Raw genomic sequence first — 22,346 nt, 5'->3', positions numbered from 1 at the left:
TGCAGGAGGCATTCTCGGGTTGGCCCAGAATCAGAGCAAGCAGCCTGCCCTGGCCTCCGGTTGTTCCGCAGACCTTGCACTCGCCCGGACCGCGGCCGCCGAAGCCTCAGCTTGCTGCAGCACTGCACTGGCGGTCGTCAGCCCCACACCCGGCCTTTGTACGTGCGCCCAGGCGTGCCAGCGCACCCGGCACGTGACCCCGCCGAACGTGGCATTGTGTTATCACGTGACCCAGGTGCGTACGCGACGGAGCGGGCTGCGAAGATGGCGGACGACGAGGCCGAGCAGGAGCGCCTGAGCGGTGGCAGCTGCGCGGCGGAGCTGCGGCGCCTGGGCGAGCGGCTGCAGGAGCTGGAGCGGCGGCTGTGCGAGAGCCGGGAGCCCGCGGTGGAGGCCGCCGCCGCCTACTGCCGGCAGCTGTGCCAGGTGAGCCCCTCCCCCTCCGCGGGCCTCAGCGGCCGGAGCGCGGGCGGTCCGCGCCTTTGTGTTCAGAGGCCGGACTGGGCCGGCCAGCCTCGGGCTCTGTGCACGCTCCCGGGCTGCGCCGCGGGCGCCCAGCTAGCCGTCGCGCGCCAGTCCCTGTCCCGGCCGCGGCGCGCAGTCGCTCGGCCTTTGTTGTTGGGTTAGGCTGCGACCGTAGGGTCTTTGTTGATGTTCTTGAGCCAATCCCGCCGGACCTGCAAGCTGGGAGTGGCGGCGGCGTCTGCGCTGCGGCCGTAGCTGCTGGCTGCTCTCCGCGGTGCAAAGGAGCTGTCACCGTTCCGTAGTCAGTTGTCCCTTGGGGGCGGCTTTTCCAGTGCCTGTTTCGCCTTTACGTTCCGGAAGAGTACGATTTCCGGCCCCCCATGCATCCCCACCCTCACATTTCTTGGGTTCTTTCCTGTTAAGTGTCTTTAGTTGACAAGGGATTTGTGCTTGGGTCAGTTTTAGACCTTTCCATTCTTTTCTTACCCAAGGACATTGCTTTTCAGCAACATGTTCTAGCTAGGGTTTAGAATGCATCCTAAATGACAGGAATCAAGAGTTTGGGTCTACATCTGGTCTTAACTATGACTTCCCCCAGTTAATGTGTGGAGATTCCAAGGAGCTGCTGCTGGCTATGGAGTGAGTACATCGATTAAATTGCCTAGTTGAGGAGGCCGTTTTTAACATGAAGAGTGGACCTAATGGATGTGTCATTCTTGAGGTTTTGTTTTGGAAACACTGAAATTTGAACAATGGTGGAGCAGTTTAGCATTTTACAGTTAACAGCCTCCAGATTCTGAAATCTTTCTTTATAGGATCAGATATAGGGTTTCTGTTCACATACAGAAGAGTCTCCATTGCTATATGTACTTTATGTTCATGCATTATTCGATGGTTCATTTTTTTTTTAAAAAGATATATAGGATCAAGGATGAGTTGTCTACAAATATATGCAGTCAGAAAGTTCATCAGGTAAGATAACGGATCCGGAGGCAGCATTAGAGAGTCAATGTTCTAAACCTTAGTATTAAAGAATCTTTGAAATTCGCTATTTTCTCTGTCCTGAAATCGCCTATCTCTTACTAGGTCTTTATATGCAGAAAACTTATTTTAAACCTGAGAAATTATTTTAGTAGGATTTACAAATAAGGCTTTCCTGGGGTGAGACTTGTTTTAAGACAGTCTTACCATGTTCTCCTTGCTGGCATTTAATTTTGGGTGGTCCTCTTACTTACCATCCTCTTACCTCTTACCATCCCAAATACTAGGATTACAGATCTGTGACACAATGACCAGTTTGGAGTCAGCTTTTTAATCTGTGGGGGGGGGGGTCTATTTTAGATCGGAGTATTAATTTCTTAGTAGAGTCACTGATGGTTTTTAAGGATTGATAATATTGGGAAAATGAAGCCTCATGCAATGAAGACTACAGGGTTTCTCTTTCATTTTTGAGACTGATAGAAAAGTATCACTGTGTGTGTGTTTAAAATGGTATTAGGGATTTAGCTGAGGGACTCTAGGTACCATCACCAGCTTTCACATCACTTCTTTTTGTTTGTTTATTGTTTTGTTTTTTTCAAGACAGGATGTGTGTGTGTGTGTGTGTGTGTGTGTGTGTGTGTGTCTCCCTGGTTGTTCTGTAGACCAGGCTGGCCTTGAACACACAGATTCACCTGCTCCCCTCACCCACGCCCCTCCCCAGTGCTGGAATTAAAGGCATGTGCCACCACTGACTGGCCTTTTAAAGTTACTTCTAATGAATAAAACAGTTTAAAAATAATTTCCTATAGTGGTTTTATTAAGTAATATAATAAGTCATTAAGGTATAGAAATCATTTTTTTATTAATTTGTTGATAAAAATTGAATAGTAATGAAATAATCATTAGTGGTTTTCAAAAAATTACAAGTAGTAATTCCTATTGAGGACATATTGGCTTCAAACTCCATGGACCTTAAACCTTAGCATTTCCTGTTTCCGTCTCACAGTGTGGGCATTCCAAGTGTGTCCCATGTTGTTGGGTGTTAGTCCATGCTTGGGTGCTAGGCTTGTTCTCTAAAGATTAGTTTATGCTCCCTGTTCCCAAGTTACAAATTATAAAAGTGGTCTCTAGATCTCTAGTCCTGCATTTAGGAGGCTGAGGCAGGCAGGTCAGAGTTGAAGACCTGGGCTACATAGTGAGTTTCAGGTTGTAGTAGGAGACAGAAGAGAGAGTTAGATTGCACTGTAACTCAGACTCTTTAGAATTCTGTCTGGATATCTACCTTACTTAACATGGGATTCAATGTTAGATGCAGGAGGAGCCAGAAATTAAGTCTTGTTTTCTAACCTTGGAATTACCATTCAACATTTTTTATGTCTTTCTCCTGTAGACCTGGGCTGTCCACATGCTCCAAGAATGCCAGGATAAATAAACTTTTGGCAGTCACTGGACTTCAGAGCTAATATTCTGTCAGCATTGAGGCTCAATTGTTTTAAAGTCCTCAATTTTGAGCTTATTTATTTAAAGATTGTTCTGTTATATTTACATTTATTTGTGTGTCTGTGTGTGTCTTATGTGTGCATGTGCCACAGCATGCAGAAGTGAGAGGAAAGCTTGCAGGAGTTCCTGTCTTAGTCAGGGTTTCCATCCCTGCACAAACACCATGCCCAAGAAGCAAGTTGGGGAGGAAAGGGTTTATTCAGCTTACACTCCACATTGCTGGTCATCACCGAAGGAAGTCAGGACTGGAACTCAAGCAGGTCAGGAAGCAGGAGCTGATGCAGAGGCCATGGAGGGATATTACTTACTGGCTTGCTCAGCTTGCTCTCTTACAGAACTGAGGACTACCAGCCCAGGGATGGCCCCACCCACAATGGGTCCTCCCCCTTTGATCACTAATTGAGAAAATGCCTTATAGCTTGATCTTATGGAGGCATTTCCTCAAGGGATGCTCCTTTCTCTGTGATAACTCAAGCTTGTGTCAAGTGGACACACAAAACCAGCCAGTACAGTCGACCCCTTGTCAACTTGACATACAAACACATCACTATTAGGCCTCAACCCTTTCTCATTCTTCCCCCAAATCTAAACGTTAAAAGTCTCACAGTCTTTACAATTTCTCCCATATTTAAAAATTTCATCTCTTTAAAATATCCAATCTCTTTTAAAATTCAAAGTCTTTATATTTCAAAGTCTCTTAACCGTGGGCTCTACTAAAATACTTTGTTCCTTCAAGAGGGAAAAATATTAGGGCACAGTCACAATCAAAATCAAACTTGAACCATCCAATGTCTGGGATCTACTCATAATCTTCTGGGCTCAAAGGGATGGCATCCCTTCTCCAGCTCTGCCCTCTGTAGCACTCTAAGCTCAGCTCGATCCACTCCACTGATGCTGCTATTCTTGGTGATCATCCCATGGTACTGGTATCTCCAAGCACTAGGGTCTTCTGCTGCAACTAGGCTTCACTAACAGCCGATTATGGGCTCTTTTCATAGTGCCAAGCCTCAAATCCTTTGCATGATCCCTTTTGCGCTGGGCCATCGGCTGGAACTGAAACTGCACCTTCACCAATGGCCTCCCATGGCCTCTCACAGTGCCCAGCCTCAGCTGTTCTTCATGACCCCTTCATGCCTTCAAAACCAGTACTACCTGGTGATTCTTACACATTACCAAGTCCAGCTGCAGCATGAGGTACAACCTTGGCTATCTCTGGAACACAGCTTCTTTGTGCTCTCAGAAAACACTTCCCAGAAGATTTCACCTCAGTGATGCTGGTCTCTTCTTAATTACCACTAATTTCTTAGTTCCAGCTAACCAGCATCAGTTGTCCCAGTAACACGAAGATTTTGTTTTCTACTAAAAGATTTTCGTTTTCTGGTATTTTATTAATCACAGTAGATTCTTCAGCTCCAGCTAACCAAAATCATAGAATCTTTACAATAAAAAAAGCAATGGCCCTGATAAGAGTCTTTAGTCTTCCCTCTGAAATTTCACAAGCCAGGCCTCCATCTTCTGCATTGTTTTCAACATCATCTTCCAAGCTCCTACAGAACACCCCACAGAGCTCCTGACATCCAATGGCTCTTCTAGCCCAAAGTCCTTCCATAATCCTCCCCAAAACATGGTCAGAATGTCACAGGAATACCCCACTATGCTGCTATCAATCTGTCTCAGTCAGGGTTTCTATTCCTGCACAAACACCGTGACCAAGGAGCAAGTTGGGGACCCTTCCACATTGCTGGTCATCACCAAAGGAAGTCAGGACTGGAACTCAAGCAGGTCAAGAAGCGGGAGCTGATGCAGAGGCCATGGAGGGATGTTACTCACTGGCTTGCTTCCCCTGGCTTGCTCAGCTTCCTCTTATAGAACCCAAGACTACCAGCCCAGGGATGGCACCACCCACAATGGGCCCTCCCCTCTTGATCACTAGTTGAGAAAATGCCTTACAGCTGGGTCTCTTGGAGGCATTTCCTCAAGGGAGGCTCCTTTCTCTGATAATTCCAGCTTGTGTCAAGTACAGTTCTCTTCTACCTTGTGGGTCCCAGGGATCAAACTCAGGCCTTTACTGACTTCTCCATCTTGCTAGCCTGGTTTTTATTTATATATTATTTAAAAAATACTTTTAAAGGTTTCATTTTATCTTATGTATATGGTGATTTGCCTGCATTTATGTCTGTATCCTGTGTACAGTGTCCTCAGAAGCTTGAAAGAGTGTCAAATCCTTTGAACCTCGTGGGGCGGTCTCTTCAATCACCATGGCCAGCAGAGTAACAAGCCAAGGGATGCCACAGTTCAACAGGGCTAAATATCAGGACTGGCCTTAAGTAGTTTATTTTAGACATACTTAAGCACAGCACAGTTTGGCAAAAGGTTTCTCCGTGATACTTGATTCAATTCCATGTGTACAATAAAGTTTAAGACTGCATCTAAACTCCTTGAACATAAGACACCTTTCATAAAGATAGGTTCTATAGATTGACAAACTCACAGTAAGAGGCGTGGTCACCAGACTGTTACCCACATCCACTCCTGGCCTTCAGGGCAGATAAGAGGATTATGCATTCCTTCCTTTGATGGGACAACCCCAGGAGTTTGACATTCCTGGTTTCTTAGTGCTTATCTGTGATCATAAGAACCTCCTTGCCTTCCATAGGACCTGGAGCTGCAGCCAGGAGAGTGCTGGGTTCCTGCCTCAGGTCCTCTTCAAGAGCAACATGTGCTTTTACCACTGAACCCTTCTCTTTAGCCCTGCTTACTTCTAAATTATCATCACCAGCAGCAGCAGCAGCAGCAGCAGCAGCAGCAGCAGCAGCAGCAGCAGCAGCAGCAGCATTGTATGTTTCTGCATGTGTTTGTAAATGCAGTGAAAGTCTGAATACTTCTTTCAAGATAGGCTTGTCTGTCCACAGCGGGATCCAGGATCAGTTTCAGATGGTCAGGTTTGTGTGGCAAGCACCTTTACTTGCAGTGCCATTCCTACAGCTCTGTATTTTAAGCTTAAGCCAGGTCCCTACATTCTGGAATCTGAGGCAGAAAGATTGCTGAGTTCTAGACCAGCTAGGGGAACCTGTCTCAGAATAACAACAACAGCAAAAATCCCAATAATATCAAAAACCAATTCCCAATTCCCGATTCCCTTCTCTTCCCTTTCCTCCCCCCACCATTTAAAACAAAACAAAACAAAGCAAAACAAAACACAGTCTCAAAATGCACATAAGCTGCCTGGGTCTTCCTGCCTTGGCCTAAGTGCTGGAGTTATAGTAAGTACAGACCACCGTGGGCGGGTGGCTCCATTGCTTTCCTCCCTTCCCTTCACTCAAGGTAATCGTACATTTCTGTGGGATAGTATGTTACTGTTGTGTTTATATAGTGAATCAGGGTGATTGACAGCTCTGTCACCTCAAAACATCAATAGTTTTCTTTATAATGAAGTCATTCTATATATCCCCGAGTCTAGCTAGCTATTTTGGAAAACACATTACATGATTACTGTTACTCTAACATGTACTAGGGCATCCTACGTAATTGTAAGTTTCTACTATTATTAAGTTCCGTTTGTCTCCTCTTTCCCAAGTCTCCGGCTCCACAGTTCTGGTTCTGTATATGACTGAGATGACTTGTTTTGTGCTTCTGTGTTGGGTTCATTGAACCGAACTTCATGTCTTCCAGTTTAGTCCCTGTTTTTGTAGATGACAGGATTTCACCATTTTATTGCTGAATAGAATTCCAATGTGTACGTTGCTCACATTTTCTTATCCATTTATCACTGATGAGCACTTGGTTAATTTCCTTTCTTGATTGTTTTCAATAGTCTCCACTGATCCTGACGTGGATGGATGGCGCCTCTTCAACACACTGATTTCATTTCTTTTGGATGTGGACCCAGCATTGAGGCTTTGGCTCTTAGGGAATTTTTGTTTTTAAGTTCATCTTTTTGGTAATAACCATTGACTGGGGTGAGGTGATCCCATGGTGTTACTCTTTTTATTTTTATTTTTTTCATTTGAACCCAGGACCTTGCAGAAACTAAGCAATCATTTCCAATCAGCTAGCCTCGATACCAGCCTTCTCATTGTGGTTTTAGTTGGCATTTTTCCTAATAGTTAGTGGAGTTCAGGACTTTTAAAAAAAAATACATATATAGATTCTTCTGAGAACCTATTAGGTCTTTTTTTTTTTTAAATTTATGAGTTAGATTTTTTAAATTTTTGTTTGTTTGGATTATTTATATTCTGGATATTAACGCCTTGTTAGAAGTACAGTTTGTAAAACCCCTTTTTCCTCCATTCAGAAGGTTCTCTTTTTCTTGTTTCTTTCCTGTATAGAAAGTTCTGCAGAGGCCTTTAGCAGGATGTAACACCAGCTACCTATTTTTGCTTTTAGAGTTATATGCAAAAGGCCCACACCCAGTATGTATAGGCCTCTTGTAGTTTTATGTTTATGCTGAAGTCTTTAATCTATTTTGAGTTGTTTTGTATATAGTGAGAGAAAGCATTTCAGCTTGATTTTTTTCCTTACGGATGTTGGATTTTCCCAGTTCGCTTACTGAGGACAGTATCCACCCCTAATTTATTTTCTTGGCACCTTATAGAACATTAGTTAGCTGTAGATGTGTGAGCTAAAGATGAATTTGTTTACATTTTGAATTTTTACCTTAGCAGGAGTTGTGCTAGAGAATACAGTGAACACACAGAACTAGAAATTGCTTATGAGGATGAGCAATTTCTAATTGATGCCGAAGGCTGTGGCCTCTATGTCACCCTCCTTCCCTGCTATGCATGTGAAGAGGAAAAAATAGCTTCAAGTTTTACTTGATGGGAGGAGTGCAGAGTAGTAGAACATGGACTTTCAAGAGAACCTGTTGTAGATCTTTAATTTTCCTGTTATTTGAAAGTTAGCATATATTTATTTTTATGTAACTGTAGTATTTAATTATGTTCCATAGTTTCTTAACATTGGCTTACAGTGAGATCACAGGATTCCTCAGGGACTGTGTGTTACATTGTTTCAGAATAATTTCTCTAGTTACTGATATAAAATCTGGCCGTCTAGATGGAGGGTTTTGAATGGTACTGACTGTACTTTTATTGACTACTTATTATTATGGGTGGCCATGATTCCTGGTTTCAAGTACCTAACAATCTCTGGAAGACCGACAAGTAATTTTGAATGTGATTTGTATTTTTTATTTCTAAGATGAATACAGTATAATGGGAAGTTATTTGTTTAGGAATTTAAATAGAAACATTCCAGCAGGGTTCTTAAAGGCTCTTTAAGATAATTATTCACTGAAAAAGAAGCCAATTTAGTTGAAGAGTGGTTTGCTTGGGTATAATGTTTGCTAACGATGTACACTGGGCTGGTTGACTGGTTGATTGTGACTGTTTCAAGACTTTGTTTTTAAACATTTTATTTGTTTTGACTGTATTGGGGATTGAACCCTAGGCAAGTGCTTTACCACTGAGCCATATCCTCAGCTTAGCCTCTGTTTTAAAGATTAAATTGGAGTTTTAAAACTGTCATTAAAACACACACACACACACACACACACACACACACACACACACACACACACACACACAGAGCTCATTATTTGTGGTAGTGCCATTTAGTCTTAAAATCTTGGGCTCTGAGTTCCTGAAATAGCTAGCTGTAGGAGTCCTGTCCTTGGATATTTGTCCTCTTCCCAGAAAAGAACTGTGCTGTTGAGGAACGGTGAATGGGAGGGGTTTTTGCATTTAGATAACTAAGTCACAGCAGCATAGCCAGCTAGAAACAGGTACAAATTTAAATATAGTTTATACCGAGCATGAGAGTTAACAGACTTCCTACTTAGCACAGTTGCAAGCAATTTTTTTTTTTTTTGGTTCTTTTTTTTTCGGAGCTGGGGACCGAACCCAGGGCCTTGCGCATCCTAGGCAAGCGCTCTACCACTGAGCTAAATCCCCAACCCCGCAAGCAATTATTTAAACAGCTGTTTACAGCTGTCTGCCACTGAGTTCCAGCCACTTGGCAGAGCTAAGTGTAAAGCAGTTCTGAAGTCTGGAGACCTAGCAGGGCTCCAATGCAGATTACATAGTAAATAATAAAAAGAAAAAAATCTGTGGCTTGGAGTGGTGGCCCTCAGCTTCAGTGAGGAAGCTGAGCAGGGGATGATTGCTGTAAATTTGAGGCCAGCCTGGGCAACATGATAAGACATTCCCTCTCCAGCTGACATAATTGAAAAACTGAACTTTTCTTTTTCCTTTCTTCTTTGAAACGGTCTCATTCTGCAGTGCTTGTCTGGCTAGAACTTGCTGTGTAGACCAGGTTGACCTCAGCCACCCAGATAGCATCTGGATATGCCTTTCAGCTACTGGATTAAAGAAATTTTTAAATTTCTTTGTTCTGTTTTGTTTTTTGAACCAGGGCTTCTCTGTGTAGCCTTGGCTGTTCTGTAACTCAGTCTTTAGATGAACTCTGACACACACACTCCACCCCTGCCTCCCAAGTTCTGGGATTAAAGGAGAAGGAATGAATCATTTAAGCCAGGAATTGTGGTTTGTGCCTGTAATCCTAGCATTCCAGAGAAGAGGGATGGAGGAGAGCTCAAGGCTAGCGCAGGTGGGGAGGGACTGCTTGCTGCTCTTCCAGAGGATCTAGTTCACTTCCCAGCACCCAAGTTGGGTGACTCATAACCTTCTGTAACCCCTGCTCCTGGGGATCCAGTGTCCTCTTGCCTTCGTGGGCATCTACACATGTGACATACATTCACACACGTAAAAATGAAAGTAAAGCATTTCTTAAAAGACAAAAGTACATCATTTATAGCTAAGGACCTACGTTTAGATATTATAGGAGATGCAAGAGACTATAGTACACTATTAATACAACAAAATTTAATTACCACTTCATGACCATCACATGCCAGGATGCTGTGATACACAGCATCATTAAATTACAAAATAGTTTCTCTTTTGCATACTGAGAGGTAGAAGTAGGGCCTTGTGTCAGCTAGGCAAGCCCTTTACCACTGTGCTGCATTCCCAGCCCTGACTTGTTTTATGTGTGTTTATTTCACTCAAAAATACTATCTAGATAATAATTTCATAGCAAATCATATAACTCTTTGGCTTTGTGTTTTACCTGCTCAGGTGTAATGATTAGTCTCATCTCTCAGTGTAAACTGTGAAATACTGTCTAAGAAAATAAAAATAAACAAAACCCCAACAACAATAAAAGCTGCCTAAATAATGGTGTTCTGGAATTGTGTTTAACTAGGTAATTATTGGTAGATATTTAGGAGAGTAAGGGTTTATCAATTTATTAAATTTTATTGTGATTATTTTTGTGTGTTTGGGTTTCTTCCCTACATGTACATATGTGTACCGTGCATTCCTGGTGCCCTTGGAGGCCAGAAAAAGGCTTTGGATGCAACTCGGTGGTAGAGTCTTTGACTAGAAGGACAAAAGCTTTAATCTATAATTTTTAGAAATATAAGGGCAAAGTGTTTGAAATTGCGTAAAAATATTCCTTAAGAAACTAGCCTAATTTTGATTATTAGAGGCTATCTCAATGTGAAGAACACATTAAATCAGAATATAAGACAGCTTGCTTCTTAATTAGTGATAATTGCTTTAGGTATTGAGGGAATAACTGGTCATCATTTAAAAACTTAAATAATGTTCATGGAAAATACTTTAGCTGTTCATAATTAGTGTGTTTTTGCATACTGAAGACATTAAATACTGTAAGGGTCCATGATTTGCTGAATATGATGCCTCGGACTCAAATAGTATGTGAACACAAAGAGTGTTTTATTCTGCAGAAGTCCAGCGTGCTGGGGTCACCCATTACCAACATAGGGAGACACCCAAGTGAGCTCGCAGGCCAGATTTAAAGCATGTTAGGGGATTCCAGGGTAGGTGACCTTTATCTTACTCCATCTCCAGGGGCATTCTGGGGCATGGGGCCTGGGAACTGTTGCTGACCCTTGTCCTTGTCTTAGGCCAGGTGGCAGGGCAGCTTCTGAGGTCAGGACTTACTTGGAATTGCCCAGTTCTTGGAAACAGATTTAGTCTTAGTCTCCTGAACTGCCAGTTTGAAGTTTGTCATGGAGTCACCCTAGCCTTCTCATTACCACCTTTTCGAATGTGCTTATGTCAGTTTTTGCAAAGAAGAAAACTTGAGCAAACTTCTGCTGCCCTATACATTTTGGTCTGAAATTAAAAGAAGGGATGAGAAAAGTGTTCTGTAGCTGTCCTTCACACCCTTGTTTCTTGCTTTATTGACTTTGCAGTGCTGGGGAGCCAAACCTGCGCCTTGCACTTGCTGGAAGTCCTCCAGCAGCGATTTACAGCCTCAGCCCCAGAAACCTTCCCTTACAGTACCAAGAGCAGGAGTTTGTTTCTGAGCCAGGCGGCAGTGTGGCCTGGAACTTGCTGTGCAGCAGAGGGGGATGAGCTTGAGGTTTTGGCCCTCCCACTTCACCTCCCAAGTGCTCCTCTAGTATTTCTGGTTGAACCTCAGAAGAAAAATGTTGCTTTTCCCTCTAACTTTGTATTACAAGAAAATTAATGCTCTCTAAAGAGTGATCAATACAGTGTTTTGCAGGATGGGTAAAGAGAAGGAAAATTTTTTGGGAAACAAGTGTTTTTGAGACTATAGCTTTACACTGGCTTAGAATTAGTGAATTCTGACTAGGTTTCCCTCAAGCCATGGCAATTCTCAGCATATTGAATCCTGCGATTACACTTTGGGCTGCTGCCCCTGTTTCTCATTTGTCATTTTCTTTGTTTTTTAAATTACTTTTTAAAAATTATTTTATGTATATGAGTAGTTTTGTCTACATGTATGAAAGTATATCATGTGTGTGCCTGGTACCCACAGAAGACAGAGGAGCTAGATGCCCTGGAACTGGAGATGTAGGTGTTTTTGAGACACCATGTGAATGCTATGAACCAAACGTAGGTCCTCTACAAAAGACAGCTTATAAATTAATGTGATCGACTAAAACTACACTAAGAGTGTACAGACAGACAGATCATTAAAAGCAATACAATTGAATATGTAACTAGGACTCTTCCCACAATGAAAAGCCTAGAACTCGGTGGAGTCACTTACTAACTTTGTCCAATTTCTTCCTTTAAAGAAAGGGTCTCATTGTGTAATCCTGTGGAACTCAATTAGAGATCAGAGTAGTTTTGAACTGCCTCATGCTAGGATTAAAGGCCACCATGGTCGGCCTTCTGTCAGATTTTTAAAGATTTCATAGATTTCTCAAACTGCTCCATGAAGTAGAAAGGAAAGTAGCATTACTAAGTTCATCCAAAGAAATCAGTATATATACCAAAACCAGATGAAGGTGCAGGCCAATTTCTCTTAAAAACATAGATGCTAAACTTGATGCAAATCAAATTTAGGGACATGCTAATATCACACCGCCGCTGCTGCAGAGGTGGCTCGGCAGTGGTGCTTTGAATTTGAGTGGCCCCCAGAGGCTCTTCTATTTGAACACTTGCTTCACAGTTGGTGAAAATGGTTTGGGAAGGACTAGGGAAGGATTGACTCTATCAAAGGAGATGTGTCACTTGAGGTGGGCTTTGAAGTTTCAAAGGTCCACACCAGGCCCAGTCTTTCTCTGTGCCTCCAACTTGCACGTGAGGATGTAAGCTCTTAGCCATTGCTCCACCATCTTGTCTGCTTGCCTGAGTGCTGCCATGCTCCGTACTGTGATGATTGCGGACTCACCTGAAACTGTAAGCAATCCCTCAGTTAAATGTTTTATTTTGTAAGTTGCCTTGGTCCTGGTGTCTCTTCACAGCCATGGTAAAGTAACTAAGACATGTGAGAATCTGAATTTTGATTTCCTGTCCCCATATAAAAAGATGGTATACTGTGCGTATGTTATTCTATCAATGTAGGGGCAGGGAGCAGGACAAAGACCAGTAGATTATGGTACTGATGGCTAAAGGTGAGCCTCAAGTTAATGAGAAATCCTGTCTGAAAAATATAAAGGTACATAGCTCCCAAAGCTGACCCCTCCAGAGCTCAGAGCACATGGACATTAACTCCTACAAACACATGTAGTCGCTTAGTCTGCCCTCCCTTCCTGCCTCCCTTTCTCTCCCTGACAAGGCCTGCATTTAAATAGCAGGGGAAGACACCAGGTTGGCCTCTGATGCATTCTACACTGTATTCATCTCCAGTCATTTCCACCTGGCTGTTTTAGATTTGTGTCCATGTTAAACCTATCAAGAAGCCTAACAACAGGGCTGTACCATAAACTGGTAGGCTGTCTTTCACAATTCTGTTTGGTAGTTTGTGTGCATATGCTGTTCAGATGATTCTCCTTTTCCATATGAGGAAAGCAACTCAATTTGTCTGACAATTACACAAATTACCATCCTGTGCTGGGGGTGGGAAGGTAGTTACTCCTGTCTCAAACTCAGAGAGATCCACTTACCTCTGCCTCCTGAGTGCTGGGATTAAAGTTGTGTGTCACCACTGCCTGGGTGCCTGTGGCTTCTTGACTTCAGAACTAGCAGTGCAAAAGAGCTGTAAAGTGTGGTATATGACTGTTTTGTTATGACAGATTGTCCTGAGTATGTCTGTGTTGGTGTTTCCAGGGAAGAAGAATGGTTTCTGAGTTAGTGAACTGAGTAGGTGGCAGAGTGGTGGCAGCAATCTACTGATTAGAAGCCCCTAGGGCAGAATTTGTCAACTTATATGTCTCAGCACAAGGGGGTTGAACCCTTTCAAGGGGTCACATATCTGCCTGCATATCAGATATTTGTAATAAGATTCACAACAGCAAAATTACAGTTTCATAGTAGCACGAAAAATAGTTTTAGGGTTGTGGTTATTACATCATGGGCTGTATTAAATGGTCACAGCATTAGGAAGGTTGTGATACACTGTCCTAGGAAGAAGAGGCAACTTGTTCTTTCTCACTTTAATCCTTTTTTCCCTAAAGTTTGCTTCTACCTCAACCTTTCTACATCAGACTCCAGGTTCTTTTTCTTTGGGCTCAGGCTGTTCCCAGTAGCTGTTGGAGGTAATATCATAGGGATAGTCAGCAGATGTCTGGTTGGACTTAAGGCCTGCTCAGTAGTAGGACGCAATATACTTGGAACTGTAAGCGTAGCCAAGAACCCACATCAACCCTAGAGGAGAACTTATTACTGTATCATTTACTTAGTACCTAACTACCTTCTGGGTATTCATTTTGATACTCATTAGATAAGTGCAAATCCCATTTATCAAAGAAACTTCTTTTGTAACAGACAGTTACAGAGAAACTCCTCCTAAGAAGTGCATAGCTGATTTATGCACTAGCTTCTGTGCTTTAATTTAACTTAAAGTCTCCTAATTAAACAAACAAACAAACAAAAACCAGCATCATTCTCACAACTGTGTAAACATCGAGTGTCTTCAGTGGTGGTTTTATAAGTAATTCAGGGGAAGGATAAGAGAGCAGGGGTAACGCTAGTTTGCAGCTGCTAACATGAAAATGAGATGATTAAATATTTAAATTTTATTCTCTTTTGAGATAGACATTGAACTCATTTCAGGATCTTCCTGTTTCCATCTCCTAAGTGCTGGTAGTATAGGTGCAAACATGTTTAAATATTCATAGTTAAAATTAGTTAATCTTTTTAACATTTTGTACCAAATTTAAATTTACTATGTGCAGTCATATTAACCATTATTTTTGGAAAGTTTGCTTCATTCGAAAGCAAATCAAATATGTGATTTATAAATTGACTTAATACAGAACTTTTAAAAATACATGCTGGGGCTATAACTCAGTTATGAAGTATTTACCTAGTTCTGTAAAGTCTTGGGTTTAATTCCCAGCATAACAACAACAACAAAAAGCCAGTCATAGTGGTTTGAATGAGAATGATTCCCATAGGCTCCTGTGTCTGAGTACCTACCTCAGTGGAACTGTTCAGCAGGATTTGGGAGGTATGGACTTGTTGGAGGACTGTCACTGGGGCTGGCTTTGGAGTGTCAAATGACGTAGGATGTTCTGAGATAGCTCTTCCTCTTGTTTGGTTACTGCTGCCAGGCCTTTTCTCTGCAATCACGGACTCTAACCCTCTAGAATCATAGCCCAGGTTAATGCTTCCTTCTGTAAGTTGCCTTGTCACTGGGGTTTTATCAGAACAGTAGGGAAGTACCCCAGTGTCAGACCGATTCATAGGAATCAGCTGTGAAACCACCTCCTTTGACAGGTGTTTTTCCCACCAAGCTGTGCCCCTGCTCTCATTTTACAGCATCTCATTTTATTTTGAGCCTCTTCACCCTCATGACTCTTCGGCCAATACAGTCCACAAGGGCAAAGAGAGTAGAGATGTTGAATAGGGAATTTGGAAGCCCTGTGAGAAACTACAGTGAATAAACCCACCAGGACCTGCAGTCAGTAGGCAGACCAACTTTACTTAGGGTGATTGAAGGCTTATAAAGTTTTGGGACACCGAAGGTAGGAACATCCAGGACGGGCAAAGGTCACTGGCTGGGGGCTCAGGTTACCTAGAATGCCTCAATAGCATTGGGGAACATTTCAGGGGTCTCAGGTGCTGGCTGAACAGGTTTGGTCAGGAGAAAGGAAATCAGTCCTATAAACTAATTGAGGCTACGTGACATTCTTCATGTAGAGGCATGTATGGGGGCAGAACATCCTCTGTCCTGTGTCAGTCATACATTCCTACATAAGTCTGCCTGAGCCGTTTATACCTGTGTCTACTTTTACATGTTTGCCCCAGCACAACACCATCCAACTGACTTTCCAAAGAACCCTGAGGTTTCCACTTGAAATAACTTTTTTTTTTTTTTTTTTTTTTGGTTCTTTTTTTCGGAGCTGGGGACCGAACCCAGGGCCTTGCGCTTCCTAGGCAAGCGCTCTACCACTGAGCTAAATCCCCAACCCCTTGAAATAACTTTTTTTTTTTTTTGTTCTTTTTTTTTTTTTTTTTTTCGGAGCTGGGGACCGAACCCAGGGCCTTGCGCTTCCTAGGCAAGCGCTCTACCACTGAGCTAAATCCCCAACCGAAATAACTTTTATGACTTATGTAAGGACTTCAAATTGTTCATATACAATATACAGAGACTTCAATGTCTTTGTCTTTGTGTGTGTGAGTGTGTGTGGTACACGGAGGTCAAGAGGGATACAGGGTTCCTATAAGTCTTGTTTCTCTGATGCAGGGCCTCTTCCTGAACCTGGAGTTATCTTATGTTCTAGCTAGCTAGCAAGCCCTAGTGACCCTTTTCTTGTCTCCGTACTTTGCCCAGCATTGGGATCTGAACTAACGGCCTCTTGATTACACACTAGGTGTTCTCAATTACAGAACCATCTCTCTAGTTTATACATATGTCTTGCTGATTCTCCCTTTTTTCATCATTTTTTAATGGTGTCTTTTCTTTTTTGAGACATGGCTTCTCTTATGTGTAGTCCTAGCTGTCCTGGAACTCACTTTGTAGATCAGGCTGGTCTCAGAGTTACGCCTGCCTCTGCCTCTGAGTGCTGGGATCAAAGGCATGTGTTACCACTGCCCAGGTAAAGGTTTTTTGTGGTGTGTGTGTGTGTGTGTGTGTGTGTGTGTGTGTGTGTGTGTGTGAGAGAGAGAGAGAGAGAGAGAGAGAGAGAGAGAGAGAGAGAGAGAGAGAGACAGACTGTGCCTGCAGAGCAGTCGGTTATCAAAACCCCTTGAGCTAGAGTGAGCCGCCATGGTATGGGTGCTGGGTGCTGGGAATTGAGCCTCAGATCCCCTGAAAGAGTAGTACACAGTCTTAACCTGTTGAGCCTTATATTTTTCTAGCGCTTCCAAACATTACATGCTGTATGTGTAATTTTCTCAGTTTCACATACATGCTGACTAGTTTTGTGGCAGTGTGACACAAAGTAAAGTCATCTGAGAGGAACAACCTCAACTGAGAAAATGCCTCCATAAAATTAGCCTGGAAGCAAGCCTGTAGGGCAGTGGTTCTCAACCTGTAGGTCACAACCCCTCTGAGGGTTAAACTGCCTTTCGTAGGCATTGCTTAAGACCATTGGGAAACACAGACATTTACATTACAATTCATAATAGCAAAATTTCAGTTATGAAGTAGCAGTGAAAGTAATTTTATGCCCGAGGTCAGCACAAGAAGAGCATCTGGATTAGAGGATCTCAGCATTAGGAAGGTCGAGAACCACTGCTTTGGGGAAGTTTTAAATTAGTGATTGATGTGGGAAGGCCCAGCCCATTGTGGGTTCTGTAAGAAAGCAGGCTGAGCAAGCTATAAAGAGCAAGTCAGTAAGCAGTACCCCTCCATGGCCTGTGCATCAGCTCCTGCATTATTGAGTTCCAGCCCTGACTTCCCTGGAAGATGGATGGACAAACTGTAAGATAAAATGCATCCTTTCCTCCTCAAGTTGCTTTTGGTCATGGTGCTTTATTGCAGTAGTAGAAACCCTAAACAATGCAGATCACAAAACAGGAGAAGCTGAAATGAGGTAAATAGGAAGGAAGCGACACAAAACAACCAGAAGGTCTGACAGGACAGAGGAAAGCAGGAGAAGGAAGCGTATTCTCATCTTCAGAGAGCTGGGAAAGTTGGAGGATGGGATATTGGATGTGGGAAACTGAGTTATCATCTCTGTTCAGGATGAAAAACCATAGACTCCTTAGAGCGTGGGAAATAGAAAGCACCTTGGTGGCAGTGATGAAGAAGAACACATGGCATATGGAAAAGGGTGAGGGAACCCTTCTTACCCAAGGGCTCTCTGGGGTCCCGTCCCTCCCCTCCCCCTCCCCCTCTACCTCTCTCCTCCCTCCCTCCCGTTCGTTCTTTCTTTCCTTCCTTCCTTCCTTCCTTCCTTCCTTCCTTCCTTCCTTCCTTCCTTCCTTCCTTCATTCTTTCGTTATTTCGACAGGGTCTCTTTACTGTCCTTGACTATCCTGGGACTCACTGTGTAAATCAGGCTGACCTCAAACTCAGACATCTGCCTGCCTCTACCTCCCAAGTGCTGGGGCTGACAGCCTGTGCTGCCACACCCACCTGAAGTCTGCCCTTAAACAGTGAAAATTGCTGTTCACAGAACTTTCTCATTGAAAACAGTGAGAGAATGAGATTTAGTTATGTTACATTCCTCCCCCGTTTTGTTCTTTCTCAATTTGGGGCTGGAATCCAGGGCTTTGTGCCTGTCTATCACTGAGCCATACACCTCTCCAGCTTTTATCTTTAAAAGAAAAAAAACAAAACTTCTTTTTAAATTATGTGAATGTATGCAGACCTCTTTATGTATACATATGAATGCATTATCCTCAAATGCCAGAAGACAGCATCAGATTCACCTGAAGGTGAATATGAGGTTGTGAGTTCCCTAGCATGAATGCTGGGAACCAGACTTCGGGCTTCTCTGAGAGAGCAGTGTGTGCTCTTAACTGCTAAGCATCTCTACCCAGTATTCTTAAGATAAGAGAGTGAAAGCAAAGTCAGGAGAGTTAGTAGATGTAGATTATGAAGTTAATGAGGGGGAAGCAGTATAGAGCAAGGATTAAAAAATAATAATTCCCTTTTTTTCTGTTGCTATTAGGGTTGGGGTGGTGTTTGAGCTAGGGTTTCTTCCATGTAGCTGAGGCTAGCTTTGAACTTAGGCTTCAGCTTCCCACCTGGTGTGATTGCAGGCATAAGCCATCATGGCCAGCAGAAAAAATAATTCCTGAGGAGAATAATTATGTGACAAGTCTGACCAAATTGGGGTTGAGATGAGGATTTAGACACAGTGGTACACGTCTGGAGAGATGGCTCTGTGCTTAAGAGCACCTGCTGTTCTTGCAGAGGACCCGGCTTTAGTTCTAGGCAACTACATGTTTGATCACAGCCCTTGTAACTTGAGTTGAAGGAGAGTCTGAGATACCTTCTTCTGACCTCTGAGGGCATCAGTTATACAACGGTGCACGTACGTACATGCAGGCAAAGCTGTCATATGCATAACATAACACACCATTTGCCTCGTGTCACTTTGAGACACCGTACAAATACCTACAAATACTGAAACCACAGAATGTTCTTATTATGGATGGGAAATTGCACAGATGTCTTGTGACCTTTAATCTTTTTAACCAAACTATTAAAAACTTTCTTACCGTTAGTGTAAATGGGTAAACAGATGGATAGTCATTATAATTGTACATTCAAATATACCAAAATTATACAATTTAGTGCTTTAAAGTATTTTAAATCATTTGATTGTATTTTTGGTACAGATTAAACTCAGAACCTTATGTGGGATAGGTAAGCAGATGTTCTTTCATAAGTACACTGCTAGTTCTTAAATTGTCTAGCTAAATTAAAATAGTAGAAAAATACAGAAGGTAAAACAAACCATATAAAAGGCAACATTTGACCATGTATATGCTCACTCACATACACAGAGTTTTTGAACAATAATGTCAGAGTCTGCGGTTGTTTGCTAATGGAGACTTAGAAATCCAGATGGCATAAAGAGAAAGCAAACTCTTTATATGGGGCTGGAAAGAACAGTCTTTAGAATGGTTCACAAGGTAAGTCTAAAGTTGGTGGTAGATCTAGATGCAGCAATGCAGAATGTGAGCTGTCACTCCACTACTCCAGGGCCAGCAAACAAACCAAAAAAACTGCTGATGAAAAAAAGGTTAGTCTTCATAACATTTAAAATCAGACTCTTCGGTTGTCAGCAAAGGAGATCTGGGGACAGCACACACAGCTCAGTTGGTTCAGAGCTTGTCCAGCACAGGGGACATTGTGTTTGATCCTCAGCAGTCAGATGCTGCTATAGACCTATAATCCCAGTACTGCCAGTTTCCTTAAAAGTTAAACAGATTTACAGCACCTGCCTGAGTTGCACCTGCCTGAGTGTGCACCTGCCTGAATGTCTGCCTGCCTGAGTGCGCACCTGCCTGAATGTCTGCCTGCCTGAGTGCGCACCTGCCTGAGTGTGCACGTTATGGTTAGCCATGTGGACATGGTAGGCTTTGTCTCATTACATCACTGACAGATGGTTTCTTGGTTATGAGTAGTGTACAGTTGAAATTCCTTTTTTGTCAGCAGGTTTTGGGTGGATAGTAGAAGTGGACTGCTGGTTTGTGTAGAGCATTAATTAGTATTTAGGCTCAGGAGGTGGTTCACTTTTGAAGAAGTGGAGGCCGTTGGCCAGAAGTGTGAGGTCGTCCTTGGGTACACACCACTGTTTGCTAGAAAGATGACTTCAAACTTTGATGAAATGAGAAACCACTTTTTGAAAGCAATTTGATCAATATGTGTCAGTAAAATCGCATACCTGTTTGTTTATCCTAGTGGTTTCTGTTCATCTGGGAGTGTATCCTGTAGTAGAAAATTCAGTAATTCAATTAACTATAGTAAAGAAAGAGATAGCATGGGTGTTTTTGAAAGTGATACGTAACTTGAGGATTTTAGATTTTTAGCATTAGCTGTTACCCCACCCCCCACATATATCTTGTCTCCTCTCTCATTTCACTTTATCTCATTTTCTTTGTTTTTGGAGACAGGTCTCTAGACACTGTGAGTCCCAGACTGGCCTGGAGTTTGTGGTCTTGCCCTGGCCTTCTGTGCATTGGCACTGCACTTAGGAGCTATATCCTCGGCTGTAGTGCTTCTGTTTTATCCCCTTTAAAGCATTGGACAGAAGGATGGAGAGATGGTTTATCTGTTAAGAGCAAAGGGCTGCTATTGCAGAGGAGTTGTTCAGCTCCCAGCGCCTACATGGTGGTCACAACTACCCATAAGTCCAGTTCATGGCTGGATTGGATACCTTTGGCTTAGGGGCTCAGGGCATGTACATGAGACACAAGCATACGTGCAGGCAGAAAATTCATACACATAAAACAAATCTTTCCCTTGAAGTATAGAGCTGTAACTAGTTTTGAATTATCGTTTATTAGTTGTATTTCATAGATATGTACTCATTTTTAGATTTCAATGTGAATGTCTTCCATTTTGATTCTAGATTATAATGGTGCAACAATTAAAAATTTTAAAGTATTTCTACTTTAAGAATATTTTAAATGTCTTTATACAGGTACCTTGGGATTTTATTTAATTTTTTCTGAAAAAAAAAACTGCATTTTGAAACATGTTTGCTCAAGTAATTTTTTTTCCATTGGGTTTGTTAGTTATGTAAATCTGAGTCCTAAAAGTCACAAAAACTCATATGGCTAGAGATGTACTAAATATAAATAACACAATGTGCTTAAACTTAAATCCTAACCAACCAAGTCATTATTAAATGCTTTATTCTGTGTTTGAAATTCAGCCTTTTTAAGAGATAAAAGTGTTATACAAACTGATAGTAGTCAATAAGTGGATGATGCTTAGTTAAGTTATTGTAAAGTGTAAGATATCCACGTGTTAGATGGGCTTGGGAACCTATTATCTGTGGGTCCCCAGTCTTCACATGAAATTGAAGCTAATATTGAGAATTGAGAATGATTTGTCGTTCTAAGAGGTGATTTGGTATATATAAAATTACACAATGTCCATAAAGAGTCCCTCTTTTTATGAACCCGTAAATGACAACAGAGCATGTGAATAATCTTGATTTTGAGACAAGGTGTCTTGTATAGTTCAGGCTGTCCTCAAAGGTTTTGAACTGTGGGTAGGCCTTGACCCTACCTCCCAAACACTGGGACTAGAGGTGAGTACCATCATGCCTGGACATTCCTTTGTTTTTAAAGAATTATTTACTTTATTTGTATGAGTACACTGTAGCTGTCTTCAGACACCCCAGAAGAGGGTATTGGATCCCATTACAGATGGTTGTGAGCCACCATGTGGTTGCTAGGAATTGAACTCAGGACCTCAGGAAGAACAGTGAGTGCTCTTAACTTCTGAGCCATCTCTCAGGTCCCTTGGGCATTCCTTTTATTGCTGAATAATGGTTAACCATGTGGACATGACATCACTGACAAACCTTTTCTTGGTTCTGAATAGTGGATATTGAAATTTCTTTCTTGTCACTAGGTTTTGGATAGATCACTAGATGTTGGATTGCTGCTTTCGGTAGCAAATTAGACTGGAGAGTTAGTTCATTTGGTAAAATGTTTGCCTCAAAAGCAAACCCCAGAGTTTGAACCCCAAACATGGGTGGGGCATGGTAGTGTGCTTGTAATTCCATTGCTAGGAAAACTGCTAACAAAACCCTGGGGCTTGGTGGCCTGCAAACCTAGTTTACTAAGACTGTTTGAAAAAGCAAGGTGGACAGAATCTTAGAACAACTCCTTAGGTTGTCCTGCACACACAGGCATGGGAAACTTATGTTTAACTTAAAGAAACTAACAAGACTCTCTAAAGCTTTATACACTTTCTTTAGCACAGTGCATGGGCACATCATCATTATTATTTTTATTTTTTATATATCTTTGCCAACATTT

General features: G+C 42.3%; 1 protein-coding gene across 9 annotated transcripts in view; it reads left to right on the top strand.

The window, feature by feature from the left end:
- The first annotated feature begins 237 nt into the window (after window positions 1–237).
- The window catches only part of Zfp292 (zinc finger protein 292), an 80,243-nt gene continuing 58,134 nt past the window's right edge, over window positions 238–22,346 (top strand). For all 9 annotated transcript variants that reach the window (XR_015620049.1, XM_087550847.1, XM_087550845.1 and 6 more), the window contains exon 1: window positions 238–426. Coding sequence is in view for 4 of the 9 variants with exons in the window: in XM_087550843.1 (XP_087406969.1) it covers window positions 265–426 (162 nt within the window). In the remaining 5 variants the exon portion in view is untranslated. The remainder of the gene's footprint in view (window positions 427–22,346) is intronic.

This window comes from Rattus norvegicus, chromosome 5 (assembly GCF_021556685.1).
Source record: "Rattus norvegicus strain SHRSP/BbbUtx chromosome 5, alternate assembly SHRSP_T2T, whole genome shotgun sequence".
In the NCBI taxonomy this organism is placed as follows: domain Eukaryota; kingdom Metazoa; phylum Chordata; class Mammalia; order Rodentia; family Muridae; genus Rattus; species Rattus norvegicus.
Note: the sequence above shows the minus strand (reverse complement) of the source record. Positions and strands in the feature narration are given on the sequence as shown.